General features: G+C 37.9%; 1 protein-coding gene across 2 annotated transcripts in view; it reads right to left on the reverse strand.

Annotated features, from left to right (window-relative positions):
• Positions 1 to 24261, reverse strand: part of HS2ST1 (heparan sulfate 2-O-sulfotransferase 1) — an 86669-nt gene that overhangs the window by 17093 nt on the left and 45315 nt on the right. The window contains exons 2-3 of one of the 2 annotated variants that reach the window (XM_054211593.1): positions 6625 to 6863; positions 5819 to 5905 (exon numbers count right to left, since the gene is read on the reverse strand). In XM_054211593.1, the coding sequence (XP_054067568.1) occupies positions 5819 to 5905; positions 6625 to 6863 (326 nt within the window). The remainder of the gene's footprint in view (positions 1 to 5818; positions 5906 to 6624; positions 6864 to 24261) is intronic. The other variant, XM_054211594.1, reaches the window with a different exon arrangement.

The following is a 24261-nucleotide window of genomic DNA, read 5'->3' on the forward strand; positions in this document are numbered from 1 at the left end:
AGTTTTTCAGTGTACAAGTTTCGCAGTCTGTGGCATTTCACCATTTAAACCATATAATGCATGTGAAAATTGTGGCAAATCTAGCTGAAAAGCACTGCACAATGTTATACAACGGTGTTTCACAAACTGCATTGGCTTTCTGTCTGGTTTTGTCCACAGCACAATCTGATAATATACCTGAGACTTTGAATCCAGTTGAACTACCTTTACTGCTACTGAAACAAACCACACTTTCATTGACTGTACCTTTCAAAGATTAACGACAAGATATTTTGAGTGGAGAGCCTCAGCTATGAATATTTCTATACCTGGGGAAGAAGTTCCTAAATGCAAAGTATATATTATAGTCTGTTCTCCCACCTCCAAACCCCAAAATGTCACAGTTGGTTGATACAACTCGGCAAGTAAACCAGTTATGCTACCTATTGTGTGTAGTGCAGCATGCATATTAAAGTGTACATTTCAGTTACGTTTCCACAAACAGGCTTTCTGAAATCTAGCACTAGCTAGATTTCAGTTTGTAATAGGCTAGGACTAGACATAGGGCCATGTTAAGTGAAAATCCCAAGGGTCAGTTATGTCTTAAATCCCCATGGCACCACCTGGCATCAAACCTTAGATGTTCCAGTAATAGTTAAAAAATTCCTTTATTGCTTTTGTCTTACAATGTCATTGTCTGTTAAGGAAATAATTTTTATGAACATAGGATGGATGTTCTAGCCTCGTATTAACTTTAACACCAGGCAAGCTAAGAGAAGGCTAGGAAGGTTTTATAAGACAGCTGTGACATTTACCTCTGGATGGATGTAAGACAGACCAGCAGCATGTTGTGCCCCTGAGAATTTAAGTTTTTAACACCTATAACTAGGCCTGCAGGCAAGAGATTCGCCCCCCTCCTCTCCCCAGTTTGCAGTGTTCCAAAAATCAGAATTGTTCCAGGTCACAGCCAGCCTAATGGGTCTGGATTCACATATTTTAGGGCAAAGATGAATATTGCTTGCTGCTTCGTACTGTTAAATATGATCAATTTTACCTTTCTTTTCGGGGCTCAGCAGATACTGGAGCTTTTGAGAGACCGAGCAAGCTTCTCCCATCTGAACCCAATTGAATAAAATTTGAGGTTACTTTAAAAGTTCAGATAGACGTGAATGGAATTCCTGTGAAGTTGTTTCATGGTGCTTTTATATAATCAGCTACAAAGTTGCTTCACAGCCTTTAGGAAGTGAGAAATCAGCTGAGCTTCACTGAATTAAAGAGCCAGATCAAACGTACTCTGGGGGCGTAAGATGTCCGGAAAGGTAAGTTAAATACATTCAGTTTCCAAGATGATAAGAATTTAAAACAAGTCCCAGTGAGTCAAAAGGAAAAAAAAAACCAACCAAAAAACAAAACAAAACCAAACCCCAAAAAACCAAAAACCCAAAAAAATCCAACCCAGCATACTTGGTGTGCGCAAAAAGCCCTGGGAAATCTGTGCATGCAAACCAAAGTGATGTTGTAAGCTGTCACCTCTGTCCACTAACTGCTTCCATCAATCCCTCTTCTCCACACTCTGAACACACACCCCCCCACACACCCCTGCTGCCCCCAAAAGGTGGTATGGTCATTACCCTGTGGCCTGGTATCACATGGACTTTTGGACACCAAAAAAGCCCCAGCTTTTCATGCCATTATATTCTAGGTTTTTTTGTCAGTTGCAGAGGAACTGACTTAAAATTACAAATAACTTGGGGGATGAATGTCACATGCCCCACCTGGTGAGGACACATGAGGATTTTCCATTTGAACTACAAAAATAGGGCTCTCAAGTAAGACTGAAGACCAACACTATCCCCATGAAAGGAAATCTCAGATTCAGATTTAAAGACAAAGTGTGATGGGATAACCGAATCAGAATCTCTCTGCAGGAAGGCACCGGTAGCTTCGCTATCCAAATTGTCATACAAGCGAATAACTTCTAGTTAGCTCTAAATCAGAGGGTCAGGAATGCTGCAAGCAGGCTAGCAGCTCACCTTTGGCTGCAGGTCATGAGAAACCACAAGCAAGCAGAAGGCAAGGGCAGCTGAGAGGCAATTTTGTGAGATGGTGAAAAGATGAGAGTTCACCAGTTCAGCCATGGTACAGCCGGGACACCTGCCTCGCACGAACAGCTCTTTCTCAGAAAGAAAAATACAATTGGCACATGTACAGCAGTGGACACTAGTACTCACTAGGCCATCTAACTCCAAGAGAAAAATTCTTAAATGTTCAGGAGCTCATGACAGTACTTCCACTTCTAACAGAGTTGCTGCAACCTTTTACTCGCTGCACTTCCAACAGCCATTGAGACCTTCACCAGCAGAGGAAGTACTACTAAAGTCAGTATGAGTGTGCTATCCTCTGAGAGGCCACTGTTTTAGAATACATTTGGAAGCAAGATTACGAATTTTCAGGTTGCTCTTTTGAGAAAAATGGAAAGAGAAACTGCGTGAGAAAAAAAGAACAAGGAAAAGAAAACAGCAAGCTGAGGGAATGAAATGCTGGGTAATTGTGCCATGGTTTTTCTGTGTCCACAACAGTGCAGAAAATGCATTCTCATAGCCCCTTCTCTAATAATATATCAAGAATACATGCTGCAAGACAGAACCTAGTAATTTTGTTTTAAATGTTTTAGAGGACAATTTCACCACGTAGCAAAAAAGCTGAAGTTTGTGTGGCCGGTATGCTATCTAACCAGCCATAACGAAGGCATACATACAGGGGCAAAAAGTATCAGTACTGAAACATGCAAGCAACAAATTCCGCCAAACAACTACTCTGATTTAATGAAAGCAAGTGTTTTTGTTACAGACCACACAGGTCGGAAATGCAACATGGGCAACACGGCACTCAGCTTGCTGCAAAGAAAAGGCCCAAGCTGTGGAAAGGGGGGCAGCTCCCAGGATCCTGCTGTCAGAGAAGCTACAAAAGAAAGGAGGGCTGCTTAGACAAGTTCCATCTGAAACTAAAGTGGATGGGGTTAGGGACTCGTATCGGATTATCTCAAATCAGATACAGATTATATTTGGAGTGGATTTTAAACAGTTTTTTTTCAGATTGCAGTCAAAACGTAAAGGTTTCACATATGGGCAGGGAACTTAAAATCTGTTACAGAGTTAGAGTTGTTGGGAAAAAGTAAAGCAGAAGTAGTGCATAATGGAGGGCTCACTGTTTTACAAAGTTATGTCAGGCCCAAGACAATCTTCACCTTGCTTAGGGAGATTTGCTTTAAAAATACAAATATAAACAGTATTTTCCATACTCTGTGTGTGTGATTATATATATATATATATATACACACACACACACAGAGTATATATATTTTGTAACAGTTTTATCACTGATAAAACAATTTTGCCTCTATGATATGTTTACATATTTTACTACTGGTGCATATACTCCTAACAGACTCAAGTAAACTATACTGATGAAGATGGCACGTGAATATTTCATGCAAATCCACGCCCACAAAGAGTAAACCTAAATCAGCTACTACTCTGCAACCTTGCCGTCTCCAGAATTACGTGCTATGACTTACAACGGCAAGTTGCTATCTCAGTATACTAAACATAAATATTTCTTCTTCTTTAAGCAACTATGCAATATATATTAAGGTTTTCATTATCAGCATCCCCCAGTTAATAGACACTGAAGAGGAAGAGTACCAATTGTCTAATTAAACAGCATAATTCACCACCTTGGACAATAGCAGAGTATCAAATGAAGGCAGGACTCTCAGTGTTGTATACATGCCCAGCACTGATGGATTTTTATTTTTCAATAGGTAATTATTAGAGGGAAGATGGGGAGGAGAGTTTCTTCTAGACAAAACTAAGTCAGCAAAGAACAAATTTGATTTGAATGAAATTGTCACGAAGGGAGTGAAGAAGTTAAGGCTGCTTAAAGAATCACCATAAGAGATATTAGAAAAGTGATTTTAATATGAGGTTATGAAAGCACAACTTAACAGAGTTTGATGGCAAGGTTCACTCTATTACTTACAATGTGGAAGGCAATGGTTTATGTCTAATAAAGGGGTAAGGAAAACCTCCCGTTGAGTCACGAGGTTCATACTGGACCCCCTTGCTTTCTGAACTCCTTCTCTGAGAGAAGTCTAGGTGTGGCTGGATCCACGCCTAGTCTCAGACTTGGTCAACAGTTTATGTCTAAAGGGATTATGCGTAGGGATTTCAGTGTACTGCTTCAACATGTGATTATGGGTCTTGTGTGAACTTGGAATAGGAGTAGTTTGAGGTTCCCTAACAGTACTATAACAAATCACAAAGTTAGATTGTATGATTTTCTAGCAAACGCTTAATCACTCAATAATCAACAATTTCTTAAAATCAAACACAGCAACTTAGCTAAAGATTCAACAAAGTTTCCTAAACCAAATTGCATACATGAATACACACACACAGAGATATAGAGGTTAACCGATGATTAAGATGTTTCCTTTTCTGCAGGTTATAGTAAATTTGGGTACCCAATGATTGAAATGGAACTATACGCACTTTCTTCCCTTCGTCAGCTTCTGTCAGTGGACGGTCTGAAACTCCTAACTCTTATCCCTTTGTCAGCTTCTATCAGCAAACAGTATGAAACTGCTCCCTTTGTTGGCTTCTATCAGCGGATGGTCTGAATCACGTCATGAAATACAGGGTAGCAGCCTGCTGCGATCCCAGAGTGCTCTAAAGGGCATCACTTTAGAATCGGTATTTGTAGGGTCACAAGATGATTGACTTTGGTCAGCACTTTTCCATTGTGGGCACAATTCTTGTCAGCTGATCTTGGCATCTTTCAGAGTGGACTTGTGATCCGGGCAGGAGGGCTCTTGGGTACGTTTCCCAGGCAGCAGGAGCTCCAGGTGTGGTTAGGGAGTGCCTCATCACCCCAACTCACTGCACTTGCACTGGGACAAGAAAGTACCAGGTTGTCTCAACTCACTGCCCCAGCAGGCAAGGTCAGAAAGTGCCAGGTTGTCCCAGCTCACTGCACTTGCAATTGTAACAAGAACAATGTTGGGCCCACTGTCCTTGTAACTAAAGCAAGAACAATGTTTGCTGGTGCTGACATTGCAATGTGGCCTGGCGAGGTGGGGGGAGGTGGGGTGTCTGCACTACCACAGAAATTCAAACATAAGTAGAAACATAAGGCAAGTTTGCCTATGTTTAATTTATACCATCAATGACTAGATCTCCTATCCTTCAGGACAGACCACTGCAATTCAAAGAGACACCTTGACAGAAACAGAATCTGTGGTTGGAAGTGCAGCACTAAGTATGACTGACTCAAGCATGAATTTTAATTAACAGATATAGGCTTGTTAAATCTTTTGAAAAGTCACTCTGCTGTTGGTGCACAGGTCTCTAGTATTTGTTCTACGCAGTGGACAAGACTATAGGGATGGCTACCAGATTTACCCTTAGTAATCTCAGTAATCATGTATGACAATATCACCTTCATATTTAGGAAAAGATTTCACAACAGCAAAAACCCACCAGTAACAAAATCCCACTATCACAAAATAGGTTCCCAGTCCCACCCCAAGTACGCTCTATGTGCCTTGCACTGAGATGCCTACCGCAGTCTTTCTCCCAAATACAGAACTGGAAGTGGAGGGCCCGTACCATCTGCTTCCCCTTGCCCCACTCCAGCAGCTGTGCTGAGCTGCTTCTGCCTGTAGCCATGCACTTACAGGAGCTGTAAGCCTCAGTACTGACATGCTGCAATGCAGAACAGCTCCTGCCTCTGCTGCATATCAACTTAAGATGAGCAGCATAAAACTGGTAGTACATACCCGAGAGTCTGGAAACATCTGTTTTACCGACAGGGATGATGACATAGTGATGTTGCAGACCTCTGACCTGGGTTCCCTGCACACGCACTCACAACGAGCAAAGAAATATTAAAAAAAAAATAAAAATAAAAAACCCCTACTCCCTCGCCACACCACACCCCAAGAAAAACAGAGCATTGATCAGTCATCTGTTTTTTTAATACTCATTGTCTGATGCAATCTTAGCTATGATCATTTCTAGCCTGGGAGTACACCAATTTTAGCTATAAGTGGATGCAAAGTGACCCATCTTTTAGAGTGAAAACTATTTACAACCACTTATTTCTACCTGCTTTTTATCACCTGTGAGAACTGACAAGATCTAGTACCAAAGAGAGAAGTATAGCCCTGACGGCGTGGCACAGCGCCTGCACTACTCAGAGAGGAAAGCACATAAAACTGCATTCACTGCAGATGGAGATGACGGGCAAATATTATTACACAGCCAAAAGGCAGACAGTTGAGAATACAGTAAACTTTTACAGTGATAACAAAGGTCATGTCTGCCCTGTGTCCCTTTTTAGCTTTATTTTTGTCCAATAAAAAGATACTTACCACCTCCAGTACCCATCAAAACCTTAAACCTATGATTTAATAAATAATACTAATTCTCTACAAAGAAAATATAAACACATTAGAATTCATTTATGTTGGAAAATTAGACACAAAAGTCCATTCTATCAGACCATATAAAAGCTTGCAATAGCAAAAAAGTTTTCTATACTTTCTCCTTGTTTAATAAAGACATCCCAAATGCAGCAGCTTACCTGATCTTGAAGAGACATAACAGGATTATTTTTGGTTGTATTGATATGTAGAACATGATATTTGTTCTTCGCACAAAGATCATAGGCAATATTTGTGAAGGATGTGCTGGCAGTCTTAGGTACTCTGTTGTAAATAATCACCACATCATCTTCTTCATCCAGTGTCACATCTTGTCGGGGGCCATCTACTGTATGACGCTGTTCTATTTCTCTGACTTCATGTCTTGCAATAGCCCTTTCTGTTAAGGATGAAAAATACAGAATTTCAATGTAAGTATCACCAATTTTGAGTTGAAACCATAGAATGCAAATAACCAGGTGAAAAGCAACAACTCCTCAGTAATAAAGGAAACACCTGCCTGTCACATATATATTTCTGACACATTTGAAGCAAAACTTGATCTATAAATTGCATGAATGATAAAAGGTGAGTTAGTCTGACACAGAACACAAGACCTAGAAAACAATATACTTAGGGAACACATTCTGTATTCTACGACTCATGCTAAGGTTACTGGAAGCCATCATCTCTAAAGAAAAATGTCTATAAAGTGCTACCAAAATGGTGACACCCCCAAAATATCCCAAATAATATAAAACACCTGTTTAAAAATTATAATAAGAGGAATAACTCAAGCAATCTGGAGAATAAGAATTTTCCGAAAACAGCAGAAATACTATCACTAGAGATTTAGTCAATTAACTGTGTAGCAGCACTGGAATTCAGATGAAACCATTGTGTTGTTATTACAGTTGATATAAGCCCCAGGTGTAAAGCATTACAATAAATGGGTTTGCAAAAATTCAATTAGATTTATTAATTTCAAGTTTGACAAGAATAGAAGCAAAGGGCTTATGAAACAGTTGACATTAAGGTGAAACATGATCTCTGAGTACTGAAATCCACCAAATACATCAAAAAGAAAGAAACACGGAAAAGCAAGCTATGAACAAAACATTTTGGCAAGGTGAGTACATTGCAAATAAACCATTTTCCTTTTATACAAAGGGCAATACTCCAAGTAATTGAACTCTGCTTCAAGTGCTAAAAGCCTTTTTGGAAAAATAAAAACCGCAGTATCACAGCATTATTTTTTTTTTGCTGCTACTGCATATCAAATACATTATGCTGATTCAGACACAGCTTTGTTCTGTTCTAGATAAGTATATACTTTAATACGATTTGTAATACAGATGTCAAAGCCTCTTTTTCTGATTCATTTATTGTGATATTGCCTTTAATAATGTATTCAAAGAAATCTGCGTTGGCCAACAATGCAAGCTGAAGTCGGTCCCACCAGAGTACCCTGTAATTCTCTGTATTATGTTCTTACACAAGGTATAGCTCTTTCTGGATGACAGGCTCTTAACAGCAGCAGCTCTTGGTCTCTACTTCCCTTGCTTCCTGTAACCCAGCTCCTTCTATTCTTTTTCACCACATCTCTTTAATTATAACATAAAAATCACTTTTAAAGCAGAATCATTAAGCTGTGAACACCACTAGCCTGTAATTCCACATAAATTGTCTTCAACCACAAACTTCCATCTGTCTGAAATGCTTCAAAGCTTAAACTCACTCACTTTCTCATATGCTCGTATCTCACACCCCATAGCTAAGTTACACCAGTATGAAAATGTTTGTAGAAAATGCTTATTGAGTATATCTCAATTTTCCACATGACATCTGTTGCTCCCCACTACATCAGTCACAGTTTTTGCTCCTGCCTTTCTCATTTGCTACCTCTCCCATCACTGCTGGCAAACGTCCTATTTCGGAAAGAGATGAGGCAACAGACTCAGGTTTCATCTATCTGAAGACGGGTACAACAAAAAGGGACTGGCAACTCTCCCCCTCCAGCCAGTAACAGATTAGAGGAAGCATTTGGTAGGGGACATAGTTAACCACATGGCTGCCCAAGGCTACATAGATACTGAATACCACCTAGAGAGGCTGAAATGAAACACATTTAATTTGTATTTTCCACTCCAAAGTAGCAGATCTCAGCTAGATTTGAATCATAACTGCACAGAACTCCAGGGCTGATGAGGCTGGCTGGTGCGGAGGGAAGCTTTCCCTTTTATGTGGAAGAAGTAAACATTTGTGAGAAACAGACATGATTTGCAAGAAGAGGGATGAGACGTGTTCCTCTAACGAGGTATTTGAAACCATGACAATTCAAGAATTAACGTCATAAGTGCACTTTAAAGGCTATGCATGAGGTATAAAAGATGTATGATTAGATGCAATTAGCAGAAAGGCTATTGCATAAGATCACCTTCAACTTTGTATGGTGAGAGGGGAAAGCAAGAACCCATGCAGGGAGGAGAACCTTCACTGGTATGAAGTACACAGACAGTTGCATTATCAAAGAATAATGAGGCTTTAAACTTCAAATTAAAATGAAAACTAATCTTCATGATAAAGAACTGAAGTGACCTTTATGAAATAACTGCAATAGTTAAAAACCAAAAGCTGAGATGAAGAGCAGGACATAAACTGCTGAAGTGCAAGGGAAGCTAAAGCTAGTGAGAAGCAGATGAAGCACCTGGAAGTGCCTAACCTGGTCAGCCATCCTAATGGCCTATTTCATTGTAGTCTAGTAATAGGACAGCAAAGAAAATTGCAAGTTTTGTAAAAGCACACATTTTTTTCACAGTAATAAACAGTTCACAGTTTTCCCCATGACATCAGGAAATTTTTTGTTACTTTCTGAAAATTCATTTTAACTCTTAAATGGCACGTGATCTGACCCATATGAATTATATTTATTTATTTACTGAGAGGGGGGGAAGAGTTCCACTAATGGAAACATGCAACTCTGGCTAGTCCTTGGGGTAACTGTGTTAATCAGGAGTTAAAGAATTTGAGGAATTGATGAACATTTGATTAACTACTTCATTTGCTCTTCTACAATATGTAAATCATCCTGGAAGCAAAATTCCTGTAATGGTTGAAAAATGAACATTGCTTACATGTTTTTAGAAGTATAGTAGAAAACACAACGTATGCTTTAATGACTTTTTACATGAAAGCTGGGGAGGAAGAAGTTGCTAGGTATTTATTAAATACATTTTGTTTAGCAAAAATCTCCTTAGACAACAGCCCTGCAAATTTAAATTTAATTATGAGAACTTGTCCATATAAGGTTGGATTGATTTCACTGAAATCAATTTTTTTAAAAAAAGAGAATCAGGTTAGGTCATTTCTTTCCTACCAGAGATCCTGTGGACAAAATTATGTCCTATAGTCTCATTGCATTCTATTTAAACTTGATTTTGTAAGGAAAACACCTAGGCAAAATTATTAAAAGCCAAATGTCCAAACTGGGTTACGACTGTCCACACTAAGTTTAACACTAATTAACTATATCAATTTAAAAAGCTAAGCAGCATTTAAGTAAGTGATACTTTGAATACAAGACAGTTTTTCGTGGTAATATAATACATGATTATTTTAAGGCATAAGATCTTCTGTCTCACACTTTTTTATTACTGCCTGTTTAGGTTCACTGTAATGAATAATATAATTACTATACAGATGGGGAAAATGCTGTTTTGTCATCTGCAGGTGTCCTACTTGCAATCTTTCATCAACGGCAAGGACAGTTTGCACACAGGCAGTACCATACATGACCAGTGTAATAAAGGCTGCTACGCTGGTTATTTACCAGCGGAGGAATTTGCAGAAAGTCTTCAGCTGGCAGAAGTAGTTGTTTTGTAAACAACAGAACAAGCTTATTTTTTCACCCATTTGTCTACATGTTCTTTGAAATCCTCCTTTATTCCATTTCTGTAACTGCCCTAATTTTCCACAACTTATGTTTCTTGAGCCATCCTTTTGTAGCAAAAACCCCAGGAAATACCATGGCTAGCAACAAGTTGGTTTGCCAGTCAGATGCTACCAGAAAATAACATATAAGTTATGTCTTCTTTGGCAGAAGCACTAATAGCAGCATTCAATCTGTATGCAACCACTGATTATGGCTAAATTTGAATTATTTATCTTCAAGATCACTGCCCTTTCAAGTCAAAGCAGTTGGAGAGAAATGGACTGACCAAGTTTGATTGCTTAACCCTATATTTTTAGGGTCTCAACTAATAAAATCACCTGTGCCCTAGACAGATACATACCTATAAAAATATTCGAAAACCCAACTGAACAATATTTACATAATTATAGAAACAAATCAACCAACTGAACAATATTTAAGTAATTATAGAAACAAATCACTGTGATCACAAGCAGTTATTGTCTACATTCCTTGCACATTCAAACAGAAGAATGTCTTAAATAAACCAAGTTTATTAGAATTTACTTCAAGTGTTAACTGCATACAAAATATTATCTTCCCAAGCAAAATAGAGTTGCATGGATTTTAACAACTTGAAGGTTAACAAAACCAAATATTTAATATTCCTTACATTTTTCATAAAAGCATAAGAACCTCCTGGGATTTCTTAACAAGGAAATCTACCAAACCCAGAAACTCTTCTTTCCCCTATAGCTTAGCACTTACCACTCTTGATGAAGGATACATTTTGAACTTCGCTGTTGAAGTCAAGTTAAGTGAGCATGCAGAAGAATAATTCAGAGCATACCACTCTACTTTCCCAAACCACGCTCTTATTCCACTATGGCTATTTCCCTTCTGCCTGTATCTACAGATATTATTTAGGCTCTCTCTTCAATATGTCTTATGTGCCTGCCATGCTTCTTTGTGAAACCTCCCACTCAGATGAGGAAAGGCTCGGTCTTAAAATAAATTTTAGCTCAGCAGTCTTCAAGTGTTGCCCAACAGAAGAAAAAGATGTGGATTCAAACTTTACTCACACTGACTTGATGTGATGGAACTGGACAGCTAGTATTGATAACACCATCCCTGAGCAAACAGTTGCTGTATATCTATGACACTGGATGCCATTTCCAACCAATAAGCAGGTTTCTTCCAGTTGGGAACAATATTGAAGCCAGCTAACTTGGTGCCTCAGCTTTCTTTCCACTGTGCTCCCAGGCCAATGAGGCAGGCAGGTGGTAGCCTGAGGCACTGAGCAGCTCTCAAGCTGGTTCCCTGCCCAAAAGCTGCATTAAACACATGATTAGCCTAAATACTGAACTGGAGCAGGACTGAAAACCCATTGACTCCATTCTTCTCTGATGAACAATGAAAACTGAACAGCAGCTTAAAAATGAACCATAATTATGTAGCAAAGTTAATGTGCTGATTCATTTCCAAATTGTATACGCCCACCATATACACGCAGCCTTCATCCTTCACTGAAATGTTGCCTCCTCTGGGAGCTGTTTAGCAGCATACTACTTATAAACCACAGCAGTGCTGCTGGATGTGGATATCAATCCTTCAGGGATGGAGAGGAGGAGAGAAAGAATCAATGGTGCCATGACAATTTATGGGCATGGAGGATTTGTGTCACTATACCCAATTAAAGCCGCAGGAAAAAATATAGACTTAACTAATAAAAAAATGCCTAAATTTAAATCTGTTCAATGTATCAGTATTAACATACCAACTCTTTCAAAGACCTTTACAACTCTATCCTGCTCTAGTTTTAAGTCTTACTAACAGCAAACCCACCACATTTGTTCTTTAGCAACTTCATGACTTTGACCAATATGTATTTTGGGCAAGCCTTCGGTTTCTCCTACTTTCTTTTCCTCTGTAAAAAAGTATTCCGTGAAGCCTGCTGTCTCTTTATTGCTGATTAATGAATGCTTACAAGTCTCAAAGGCAATTCTGGGTTTGCCATTGGGCTGGGAGAGGGTGTCAGTGAAGTGCAGCAAACCCTACCTTCCTGCTCCGGTAACTACAGTGCTCTTAAAACCAGTCCAGGAGACTTTAGATTCTCTCAAGTGTGATTCCTTACAACTATCTCTAAATGACCATCCTTAAAATCGTAATTAACTATTCTGTTTCACCATTAGCATATGTAAATATGCATATTACAATCAACATTAAGAAACAAGGAAAGCAAAATGCTGGCTATTTCACAGAAGTACAAACTGCTAGTCTTGCAACATCGCTGTTTATCAGAGCTGAGTGACTTTCCACTGGTAAAGCAAATACAACTTTAGTGTGAAACAATACAACACAGGCACGCTTTCCCCCATCATACCAAATTTCTATTAAGAAAAATAATAAAAGAATTGCTAAGAAACATAACTACAATTTTATTTAAGTTTTTTCAGTCAACTTACCTAACATCTGAACCCTTAAGATATTTCAGCTATTTGCATTTTAGACAAAAGCGACTGTTGGTCTCATTTGCAAATCTAGCTCTCTTTAATCGATCTATGAAATATCTATGAAAACCTTTAATTTAATATTTGTCTTTAAAAAGTCCACAAATTCCAGGACAGCCTCAGCACATATGTGCTCTTGGTAAAGTTCTGATCTACAGCAACGAAAGATCATCTGCAAAGCACACACAAGGATGGAAACGGAGCACAGGACTTAAAATAATACCATAAAAGTTATTAAATTTTTTCAGTCAAGTCAACCCCCCCCCCATCTTTTCCTTCCCCTTCTAAAAATTCAGTTCCCTTAGTGTCAAGAGATTATTATGACTAAATTTTAGAAATTTCATTCCAGCTTGCCTTTTTCCACTAAGGCATGGAGAGAAACAGGTATAAAGGATCTTTTATAATAAAAGATTGTTTAGAGAACAATTAAAAATCACTAACATTGCCAAAACATTTTCTTTAATAGTGGTTAATGCATTTTCAGAACAGAAGGAAAAAGAACAGTCCAGACAGAAGAGAATTGTTTTCAAACTCCAAACTTTAAACTCCCAATAAACGCACACTGGAACTAGTTAAAAGCAAAAATAATTCCCTTAAAAACACTAACACAGCCCAGCAAGGAGGCACCTCCAGCTAGGCATTGAGATTATTAACTAAAATCTAATGCAGCAGCTGTCTGAAAATTAGAAGTAGTGATGCTGAAAAACCTGCTACAGTTTCATTAGCATTTGATACTCGTCATTTAATTTCAAGATTGCATTTTTGCCAGGGCTTTATTTTGAATACGTAAGCAGAAGCATATTGATTAGTGTGTGATATTGTTAAGGGTTTGGTATTAAACTAAAAAAATAAAAATGTTTACCCAACAGTAAAATCACTATACCATATATGCATCCAAACTGTTTTCAACATCAGAGCCTGCATGTCTCATTTTTCTGCAAATATTTTTAGTTGATCAACTGCATTTGTGAGGAACAGAGTATTTAAAGATCAAGCTCTGACCGACTATTTCTTTTTTTTTTTTTTTTTTTCTTTTTTAACTAGTTAACATACAGCCTTACACATTTTTCTTCCAGCATTCTGTTGGGCAGGATATTTTAATGAAAGACTATGTTGTGGCCCTTTTTTGATAGAAGACCAGATGTACCACACGTACTATAAAGTCAGCCTGTGTTTTAGTTACCTAATACATAGGACAGGTAACAATGCCCCAGGAAGGGCAAAACCAAAAACGCATGAAAAGTCACAGATCAGATGAATTGCATCTATAGACCAAAGCTTGGATACCCCAACAAGCATGGTTACCCACAGAAAAAGTATGGCTTATAGCAGACATTTTTGTGTAATAACATCCAATGAAACAGAAAAAAAGAAGGTTTCATTCCAGCAAGTATGAAATTTTGAACAATTTGTAAATGCTTGAAATAAAAAAAAAAGAAAAGCACCTTGAAAAGGTACGTACTAAAACCACATCTTCAGCTGTAACTATAGCATCCCTGCTGTGACTCCTGAGTATTGCAAATAATACTAATTACAAAGGTACATAAAAATTTATAGAAACATTTTAGGCAACGTGGTTTAGTAGTAAGAGTTAAAAATAAGCATATGTCAAACAGCTCCATATACCCTCCAACTTTAGACTGAACTGTTTTGCTTGACACAATTGTGTTGAATTCAAGTTAATGCATTAGCATGAGAGCAGACACAAGAGTCACCATTCGTCTTTTTTTCCTCCCAGTCACTTGCAATTTCAGGTTTCTTTTGGACAAGGAAACTTGAATAACAGATAGCTGTAAAGAGAAGGATGTATCACAGAAGGAAAAGGTTTGTGGCTGTCCAGAACCCCAAAACCATCAGTAAACTAATATGAAGCATTGTGACTATGATTAACGGCAATGAAAAAATAGTTGCAAATCAGGGATTTGTTCTCTAAATAATAAACCGCAGCTGAGTATGTGACAGCAGGGTTTGCTCTTGTTTATAGTGCCTTAATATTGTAATGCAGGTCTTCAGTGTTAGCAAGAAAAGTAAATGGAACTGTTTTATACACGGATACAGTTGTCACAAGTGTTTCACTATACAAATGTGCATGTCACTCCTTCAAGCAAAATCCAATTCAAGTAATGAAAGAAAGCAAGATCAATATAGATCATCTGACTCCATTTAGTAAGGCAGCCTGGAGACTGTTTTGTTATTTTATATAAGCTTTCTCCAGGCATACAGTCATTTACTTTTTCTAAAAGGGTACTGGCTAGTGTAAAAGCAAAAAGGATGACTAAACTGTTAAAATCACTGAAAGACCTGTGTTAAAATCATTGTGTGGACAATGCTGTATTACAGTAAGTCACCATCACATTTAATAAAACTGATTGGTAAAAATACACTGTTATTTCCAACATATTAAACTTATACCCCAGCTTGTCTTCACACTTGGCTTAACTAACTAACCTGGAAAACAAACTATTGCCAGTTGGTCTAGCAGCCAAAAAAAAGGAAAACAGCAAACAGCATTGCCTTCTGATCAAGCTTAAGGTAGAAGATCTATATATTTTATTAGGAATCTTAGGAAGTTAGAGTACCACGAACAAGCTTATGGTAACTCTATGTGGTACCAACAGATACAGCATGATATTTGCTTAATTAACATAGTCTGTGTACAGACTAAGCATTTACAGTGATAAATATGATTTCTAACCTTAATGTAGTTATAGGAGTTTGTGTAAAGTCCTTTGAAAAAACAGAAGTGAATCTGCATGCTGAATGAGCCCCACTGTTGTTAAGTCATAGCAGAATTAATTTTAATTACATTTTTAAAATACTGACTAGATAAGCTTTTGATTATATTTTTGTTTTCTTTGTGAAAACCATTTATCTTGCTCTTAGCTTCATTTTAAGAACTTCAATTTCATTCTATACCCTGGTTGTTTTATATGCAAATTAAAAGTACATCTTATTTTTCCCCAAAATCTCCAAATTGTCAATCAAGAGACTTGCTAGCTCATATAGCTTAAATGTCAACATATAAAAAAACCACTGCCTTATCTTCTGTTCTAATCTTAGGCTTGCAGCCTAAAGACCTCATCTGAGATAGAGGTGAAAAAAATGAGCATGAATAAAGACCACAGAATCGTAGAACAGTTTGGGTTGGAAGGGACCGTTAAAAGTCATCTAGTCCAACCTCCCCTGCAATAAGCAGGGACACCTTCAACTCGACCAGGTTGCTCAAAGCCCCGTCCAACCTGACCTTAAATGTTTCCAGGGATGGGGCATCTACAACTCCCCTGGGCAACCTGTTCCAGTGTCTCACCACCCTCACAGAAAAGAATTTCTTCATGATATCTAATCTAAATCTCCCTTCTTTCAGTTTAAATCCATTACCCCTCATCCTATCACTACGCTCCCTGACAAAGAGTCCCTCCCCATCTTTCCTGTAGGCCCCTTTTAGGTACCGGAAGGGGCTATAAGGTCTCCCTGGAGCCTTCTCTTCTCCAGGCTGAACAACCCCAGCTCTCTCAGCCTGTTCTCACAGGAGAGGTTCTCCAGCCCTCTGATCACAGATAAGCTCTAATGACACACAGACCACCCAAAAATAACATTTCAGGAACCTCAAAGCCATTTTAAGTAAATGAAAGTACAAGAAAAACTCTTTTTAACTACAATGAACACTAAATTAAATAGTTTTTAAACTACCTCTGGAAATCTCTTCTTGCTATATCCTACACCTCTTCACACTTGAGGGGTCCAAGCTATGCTCAGGCAGAACTAGGAAAACAAATACATGCAGCATCGACCTGGTTCCTTTCTGAATAAAATAATCACCTGCTTTAAAGGTAGCCCTTCCTCTCTGACTCTCAGAGGATTAAAAGCAGCAGTGGCTTAGTGGACTGAAAGAGTCAGTAGAGGGAATATTACAAAGGAAAGCTTGCAAGTCCTTGCAACATGTACCTTCCCTGGTCCTATCCTGGAAGCTCAGATGCGCGTTCACAACAGAAGCCCAAATGAAATCCCCAGGATTAGTTTGAAATTGTACAGTAGAAAACACCTGTGGCACAACTAGCCAGCTAATGCAAACCTTCCACGTTCACTCTCTCCATGCTGCACAACAGTGGCAGTCACACTCAGTTCAAATACACTTGCATACCAACAACACTACTACAAAACCTCTTCACAGCAGATATTGATTAGCAAAATCACAAAATGCACAAACAAGAGCTTTATCTAGTTTCATGGCAGTGCATACAGAGCGCTCTGTCCTTGGTAAAAAGAGGAAACAGTCCAGGATTCATGAGGTGTGCAGTAAAGGGGTATTGTACAAAAAACTTCCTACTGGTAGCAGAGCCAGCTGCTCACTGAAAGCCTCTAGGTGTTAATCCTGATATAGATTGGATTAAGCCTTTTAATTAAAAAGAATTCTTTCCCTTCGTGCATGAGAAATATTTTGTTCTTCCCCCAAATCAGTCCTTTTTTGAACACGGAGGACTATTTGATGAAAATTTGACCAGAACAAAAGGGCAAGCAATTCCCTCATTGCACCTTAGGTAGCTGTTGCAAAAAGGTAAAACCAGCTCCAGCCCCTTGCTCAGACCCTTGGTCCCACAGCAGTAAGGGATACAACAGATTTGTATTCATCAATCTCTAACAATCCTTTCTGAATAAAATATACCATAATTATTCATTATCAAAAGGTACATCATCACTGAACTTACTGAAAGTCAGAACTGCATCAAGTTATGCTGGATAATGCAATGCCACGGAAACAGAAGCCAAAAAGAAATGCTATACATATCCCCCAGTAAGGCCACAGAAAAAAGGACTCAAGATTCTCATTTTTGTATTTCAAATTTATTAATTTTATGAAACCCCTGGAACAATTAGGAAGTTAATTTAGCTTTACATATCATCTTGTTGGCAGTTGATGTAGAATTGCACTGTGTGTAAAGAGCTGACTGGTCTTGGGAAAAAAAAAACCAAACAAAAAACTAAACGACTCCAACCAACCACCAAAAACACCCACTTATTTGGTCAGATTATCTTTTGCAGACATTAAGACTTTGTCAGATTTTATTTCATACAAGCAAAGTAATCTGCTTCCAACAATAGTCAATAGCCTAAAATCTGGCATTAACCCATTTCTAATATGGCTGAAACCTGTAGATCTCTGTAAGGGAATAATCCTTTTGCTGTCATTCAGAGAGAAAGTATTTTGTCCTGTCAATACCAAGCCACTTAAGACATTTTAACTTGATTTTAAAGAACATATTACATGGTCAACACGGATAAGAGTAGCAATGCTAAGTCTATGTTTTAAAGCAAAGATTTGTTGAAATTTTATGGCCCATGTTCCCAAACAAAGGTGTGTGACATTGAGAACAAAGCGCTCTTGCTAGAGATACAGGTATCGGTCTCAGCTCGGCTTTCCCCAGAGAAGCTGTACAGCCATAATACTTCCTTTTTGTGTCAGTATTAAAGGTATTGAAGTCATCCAAAACAAGCTTTTACTCTCTGTTCTTCACATCTCCATACATGAACTCCAAATTTCCTGAGTTGCTTTTGGTTTAAGTCTCTACTGTCCACAGATGTTTTCCATATATATAATGTAAATTTACCTTGCTGTTGCATAAAGTCACCATCCCCAAATTCCATTAGTCTCAACTACTATTTTTGTGTATAAGAACAGTAAAGTTGAAAAGTTCATTTTTATGTTAACAAGCTGTAACCATGTAAGGATATATGTATTTTTTCAGTATTTGCTGGTAATTCAAATAAAGCATGTATGGAAAAAACACACAAGTCTTCCTTTTTGTTATGTGAAGTGGAAGTTACTTCTTCGGAATGTTAAGTCAGGAAGATACTTTAAATCCATGCCATTACTCCGGCAAGGACATGGATGGACGGACTATTATAAACTTCTGTGGGAGGATATACCAATTGATACAGTTTTCGGTAAGAAACAGCTTATTTATCTGGGATACTTCAAAGCAAAAAATACCACTGGTGAATTCTGTTTCCAGGGAGATGACATATTACCTTCCAGAAACATGTCACACACTGAAGTTATTCTTCAGACTGAGCAAGCAGAGGAAAACATGAAAAGTACTTCTTTGCCATGACATAGACTCTCTGGCAACATTGTTACATAAGGAATAATAAGAAAAATTAAATTAAAGAAAAATTTTTCTCACAATCTTCAGCAAATTTATTTGCAGTGGTTAGAGAGGGAACTACCTGTGTACCAACAGAGCTCTAAAGACATCATATCATTGTAGGAACAATTCCGATGCAAAGTTTGGGCAGAAGAGAGGGGCAAAAGCCAAGAGACATTAGTCCTATATAAGTACCATGTGGTTCACGGGAAGCTCCAGGATAAGTAAATAATAGTGAGAATGTGCACGTTCCCATATTTCATCTCCTCAGTCACTGCTCTAGATCCACACCATCAACAATTAATGTCAAGTTTTAACGTTATCCTCATCACTTCATGCCCTTTTCGCTTTGCTGGACTTTCCTTGAAGGAAGCAACAACATTGTCCCTTCTGAAAAAGGGAATACAAAGGAACCAAGCAGCTGCGTAGGAGAGAGAGAATGAGAACTCCCACACAAGGAGTTCAGCAAATTGGTACTTAGAAATAAATAATAGACAAACTTATACTATTTGGTAACAAATAATTTAGCAGTACAGTATGCCCATTACAGAATAGCATCTGCCTACTAGTCTCCTTCAATTGCATTATTTCATGTCTTCATAAGCCTTTTACTTTTTTGCCATGTCTTCTTCCTCAGAACCTTTCAGATAGCTATAGCCTCTCCTCATACACTCCTGGCATCCTGCTAATAATCATACGCCCCTGCTCACGGTTTCCCATCAATCATTTAGACTTACAATGACCCATTAGGGTACACCAAGGATCACGTTTCTACTGACTCCTTGGAAGGCTGGTGTTAATGCACTTCTCCCAAATCCTGATATCTACAAACACTTTCTAAAGACATACACAAAAGCCACATTGCTACTGCACTTTTTTCAAGTGCAAAGTCACTTGGCCTTTTGATTCAAGCATTTTTTTAGTTTTGTTGTGTTTCTTTTTTTTTTTTTTCCAATACACAATTTATCCTTCAAAAGGAGGAAATACTTTGGCTGCATGTAAGTTGTAAACAAAACCTCCCTTGCTCATACTAAAATAACTGCTGAAGTCTTATTACTTTTATGTTCCTAGATAAAAGTAACTTCTCTTATTTTCTGAAACGGCTCCTCAAAATATTTTCACACCTCTTACACCTCTTTTCACACCTAGTTCATACCATGCCATCTTCTTCTCAGGAAGGAGAGGATATCATGGGCTGACATCAATTTGCAGGATTAAAATTGTCTCAGGGTAAAAATTCTCACTACGTTTCAAACATCACCATATCAATGAGGAAATGGGTCACTTTTCATCAAAAGAAAATTCTGTATCGAAATCGCTATAGATCAGGACTTCACATCTCTGTATGCTACTAGCCTATGGCCAACTGAGAAGATAAGAGAACTCTCAAGCAAGATACAGAGCTGTGCTTCAGTACATACGTAGATCTATTTTTTTTCAGCAAAACAATGTTCAATTTTAAAGAGAATATTCTATCCAAGTGGCCTCCCCTCTACGTTCCCAAATGTCGACAAATTATCCTGATGATATTTTCATTAAAACAGTAGCTATTTCTTCCAGAGACTATAGAACCCCACCCCACACTCTGTAGTCAATGTTACAAGCCTACAAATTGAACAGGTAGCAGAAATTTCAGTCGACTTTACATGTACCACTTAAAAAAATATCTGAAACTTCAGTAATTTTTTTATGTCTCAAACTGTTTTTTTAACCTGTTCTTCAGCTGAGGTAGAACGTCTGCAATATATTACCTTCTAAAAATTATATTTACAAATGTACATAGTAAGATTTATTTCAAACTATAACATGTTTCCAATTGGCAGGTTCTTGTCGAAGAAAAAAAGCTGAGCTGCCACAGCTCTGTTCTGCTTTTGCGTCTTCCAACTGCTTAGAGGTGGGAAAAAGTTGTTTTAAGTGTTATGGGGTTTTGGTTTTGTTTTTAAATCCTGCCTCTCAACATCTTTGAAGCAGAGGAGTTTCACGCTGCTTCTCTACGAGGAGGAAAACATGACTCTGCATCAGAACACAACAGACGTCTCTCCTGACATCAGAGGAAAGATGTCGCAAGCCGCTGTGATGTGACTGGCAATGGGGTAATTGACAGAAGTTTAATGGCGCTGTCTAGCCCAACAGAGCCGTGGGAGTCAGACTAGCTGTCTCTGCACATCTGTTGTGGATATAAGCATTTGAGAACAATCCCTGCTTTCAGCCCAGATACTAACTCATTCAGTATATTCATCAAAAAAGCAGTTGAATCCAATGGCTTTCATTTTACAAAATGATAGATCTCTACTCCCTCATGACTACATACATGAACAGTTCCAAATTTGGAACTTCAGATGGATTACTGCCTCCTCCTCTGAAAAGGGTCACCCTGTGCAAAGCACACAGCCACAGGAAACAAACCAGAGGAAATTAGCTTATCTAGAGAGAACATTTTTGAATGGCTAACAACTGAGCTGCAAACCCCACAAAACTTCATATTCATGCCATCAAAATGTCTGCAGACTGTCTTGGTGAAAGGAAATCCAACATGGATACAAAACACATTTCTTTTTAGGAAGTGAGAGCTCTTTATAATAATTATTTAGGCTATTATAAAGCTAATTCCCACTAGGTGGAGCACAGCCCTCCCTTTCAGAGGCACTTTCAGCCCAATTTGGAACTCACAGACAGTGTCTTAGCTCATTTAACACACAATCCAGTTGTCCTTAAGTTAGTCCTAAACTGATAAATATTAAAAAGATGTTAATTTTATTATTCAGATTATCATTAAATGTGAAAGATGGAAATTCCCAGGCAGTAAAGATATTTAAAGACAACTTGATTGCAAAGCTTATAAAGAAAAGCAACAATAATTTACCATTTATCATAGAATCATAGAATAGTTTGGGTTGGAAAGGGCATTTAAAGGTCATCTAGTCCAACCTCCCTACAATGATCTACAGTCAGTTGCACAAAAAAAAAAAAAAAAAAAAATCGAGATTGACATGTAATGAAGAGTACAAATAACACAGGTACAATTTTTTTTATTTGCCTTCTTGTTTTCCCACCATAAGGCTACACCTGGTTCCCATCACCAAGCCTTTCTTCCCTTTCATTTTAAAACATATGCTGACACACATCTTTCAAGAGCTAGTGTTTTAACAGTTTTATCAATTACTCTTAATACTTGAGGAAATCACCTGAGTTGTCAAAATTTAAATGACATCTGTTACCGTAAATGCTCGTTAATCTAGTCCTCACTAGCTGGGAAACACTGCAGAGATCATAAAAGTTAGCTGCTAAGAAACATTTCAGCAACAGTTCCCTGTTTCTGCTCCCTACTTTTCTTTCCATCTGAATCTAAGGGTGCATTTTATTTTCTTATTTTACCATGGCAGTACAACTATTCAAGACTCTCTTTTAAAAAAATACAGGCACTAGAAAAATGAGATCTTGGTTAATTAGTGGAAAATTTTGCATTGAGGAAGCTGTCTTTAAAATGAGTTACTTTTCTTCAAAATTAAATGAAGCACACATTACAAAAATAATTAGTATGTACAACAATCACTTGAAAGCCTATCTCCTGCTACAGGACATTTCTATTGGGCGGCAATCTGGACTGCATTATAAAACACTATTATACATGAACAGATGGAAATCATAAAATGATATTTAGCTACAGATTTCCTGTCAGAAACTTATATAAAAAGAAGGGGGGGAAATATGCTCAACATTTTCCATTAGCCAACATCAAATCACTGAAAAATATCAAAGAATCCATGTAATGCCTATGACACAGCAACCTATTTTTAATCCTTTTTTTTTTTTCAAGTCCCTTGCATAAAAACAGGCATAAATAAGACTACGTTTTCACCCTTCAGCACACAATTTAGGATCAAAACCAATAAACTACCCAGCAAAGAACACACATGAAAATGCATTTCAGTTACAGTTAAGAATTAAGACTTCTCAGGTTTGAATTCTTACTTTTGACTGAACATCAGTGGAAGTCAGTGAAGCTCTACAGAGATCATGGCCCAGAAATGTATTAAACTTTCCCACTATGAGCTGTAATGAACTGTCTTGGCTAGAACAGCAAATGCATTGTTTATTTCATTCAGATATGAAAGTTACTCGAGTTGCAAAGATCAAGGTGCATAACATCAACTTAGTATGAAAATAAACTGCTCTCTTCGTTTAAGGGCAAAGTATTATCAGCTGTTGTAATTTGTACAACTATTTTGAAATACAGTCTTGTCTTGGATTACACTTAATGAGAACCTTTTGTTTCATTGCCAGAACTTTAAAAAAAAAAGTAAATATTAATGCTATTAAAGCACAATACAGAGATCATTAGTAAAAGTCCAATGTCAGAAAAACAGTTGCTGAACATGACATCCAAGAGGAATGTGGGGCTAAGGGATGTAAGATACAGATGTGAGGCACTCCTTGAAATGCTTAGCATACCTTATTAAATAGATTACGTTCAGTTTATTGTTCAATAGAGCTGTATTTCACAGCTGATAAATGGTAAAGTTACCTGAAAACTAGCAAATCACCAAAATATTATTTCATCAAGACTTTAGAACACATTAGGCATGTTAAGAACACACCAATGTTTCCTTTAGCATGTAAGTCAGTAGAAGCATAAATTTTTAGTCTGTACATGGCCTGAATTTGCTGGTTTATTCCCAGAGTCACCAATGAACACTTTTAATGTTATTTTCTCCATACATTTGGCTTCTTTCATTCCACTTCTCTTTCTGCACAAACACAAGAGAAGCAAAGGAACACAGAGACTTCCTTCTGTTTCAGTGGTCTTAAAGACAAACCAACTTTCAAGATCACTGACAACCTCCAAAAGGATTTAAATTACACCAAGCTAACAACAGTTAGGGCTTCAAGCACATCCAAGACAACGTTCTTAATTCCCCAATCAATGTGGTGAATTCAGGAGGTCAGAGTACATTAAAAATGGTGAGGAAGGAAAGGAATTGGAAAGAAAAAAAAAGTACAAGTTGGCTATCAATTAGAATATGCTGTATTATTCCACACTCCAATAATTAGCAAACTTCAAATCCAGAATTTCTTATTTATGCATACAAACACATACAGTTGCGTAAAAGTTCAAAAAGTCTAGGTTATTTTCGTGAGAGCTGGGAACAGAGTCTATACAGAAAGTAAACCTGGCAGCTCACAGCCATCTCAAGCTCACCCCTGGGAAGGGCATCAGAATTCTGCGATATATGC

Source organism: Rissa tridactyla, chromosome 8 (assembly GCF_028500815.1).
Source record: "Rissa tridactyla isolate bRisTri1 chromosome 8, bRisTri1.patW.cur.20221130, whole genome shotgun sequence".
In the NCBI taxonomy this organism is placed as follows: Eukaryota; Metazoa; Chordata; class Aves; order Charadriiformes; family Laridae; genus Rissa; species Rissa tridactyla.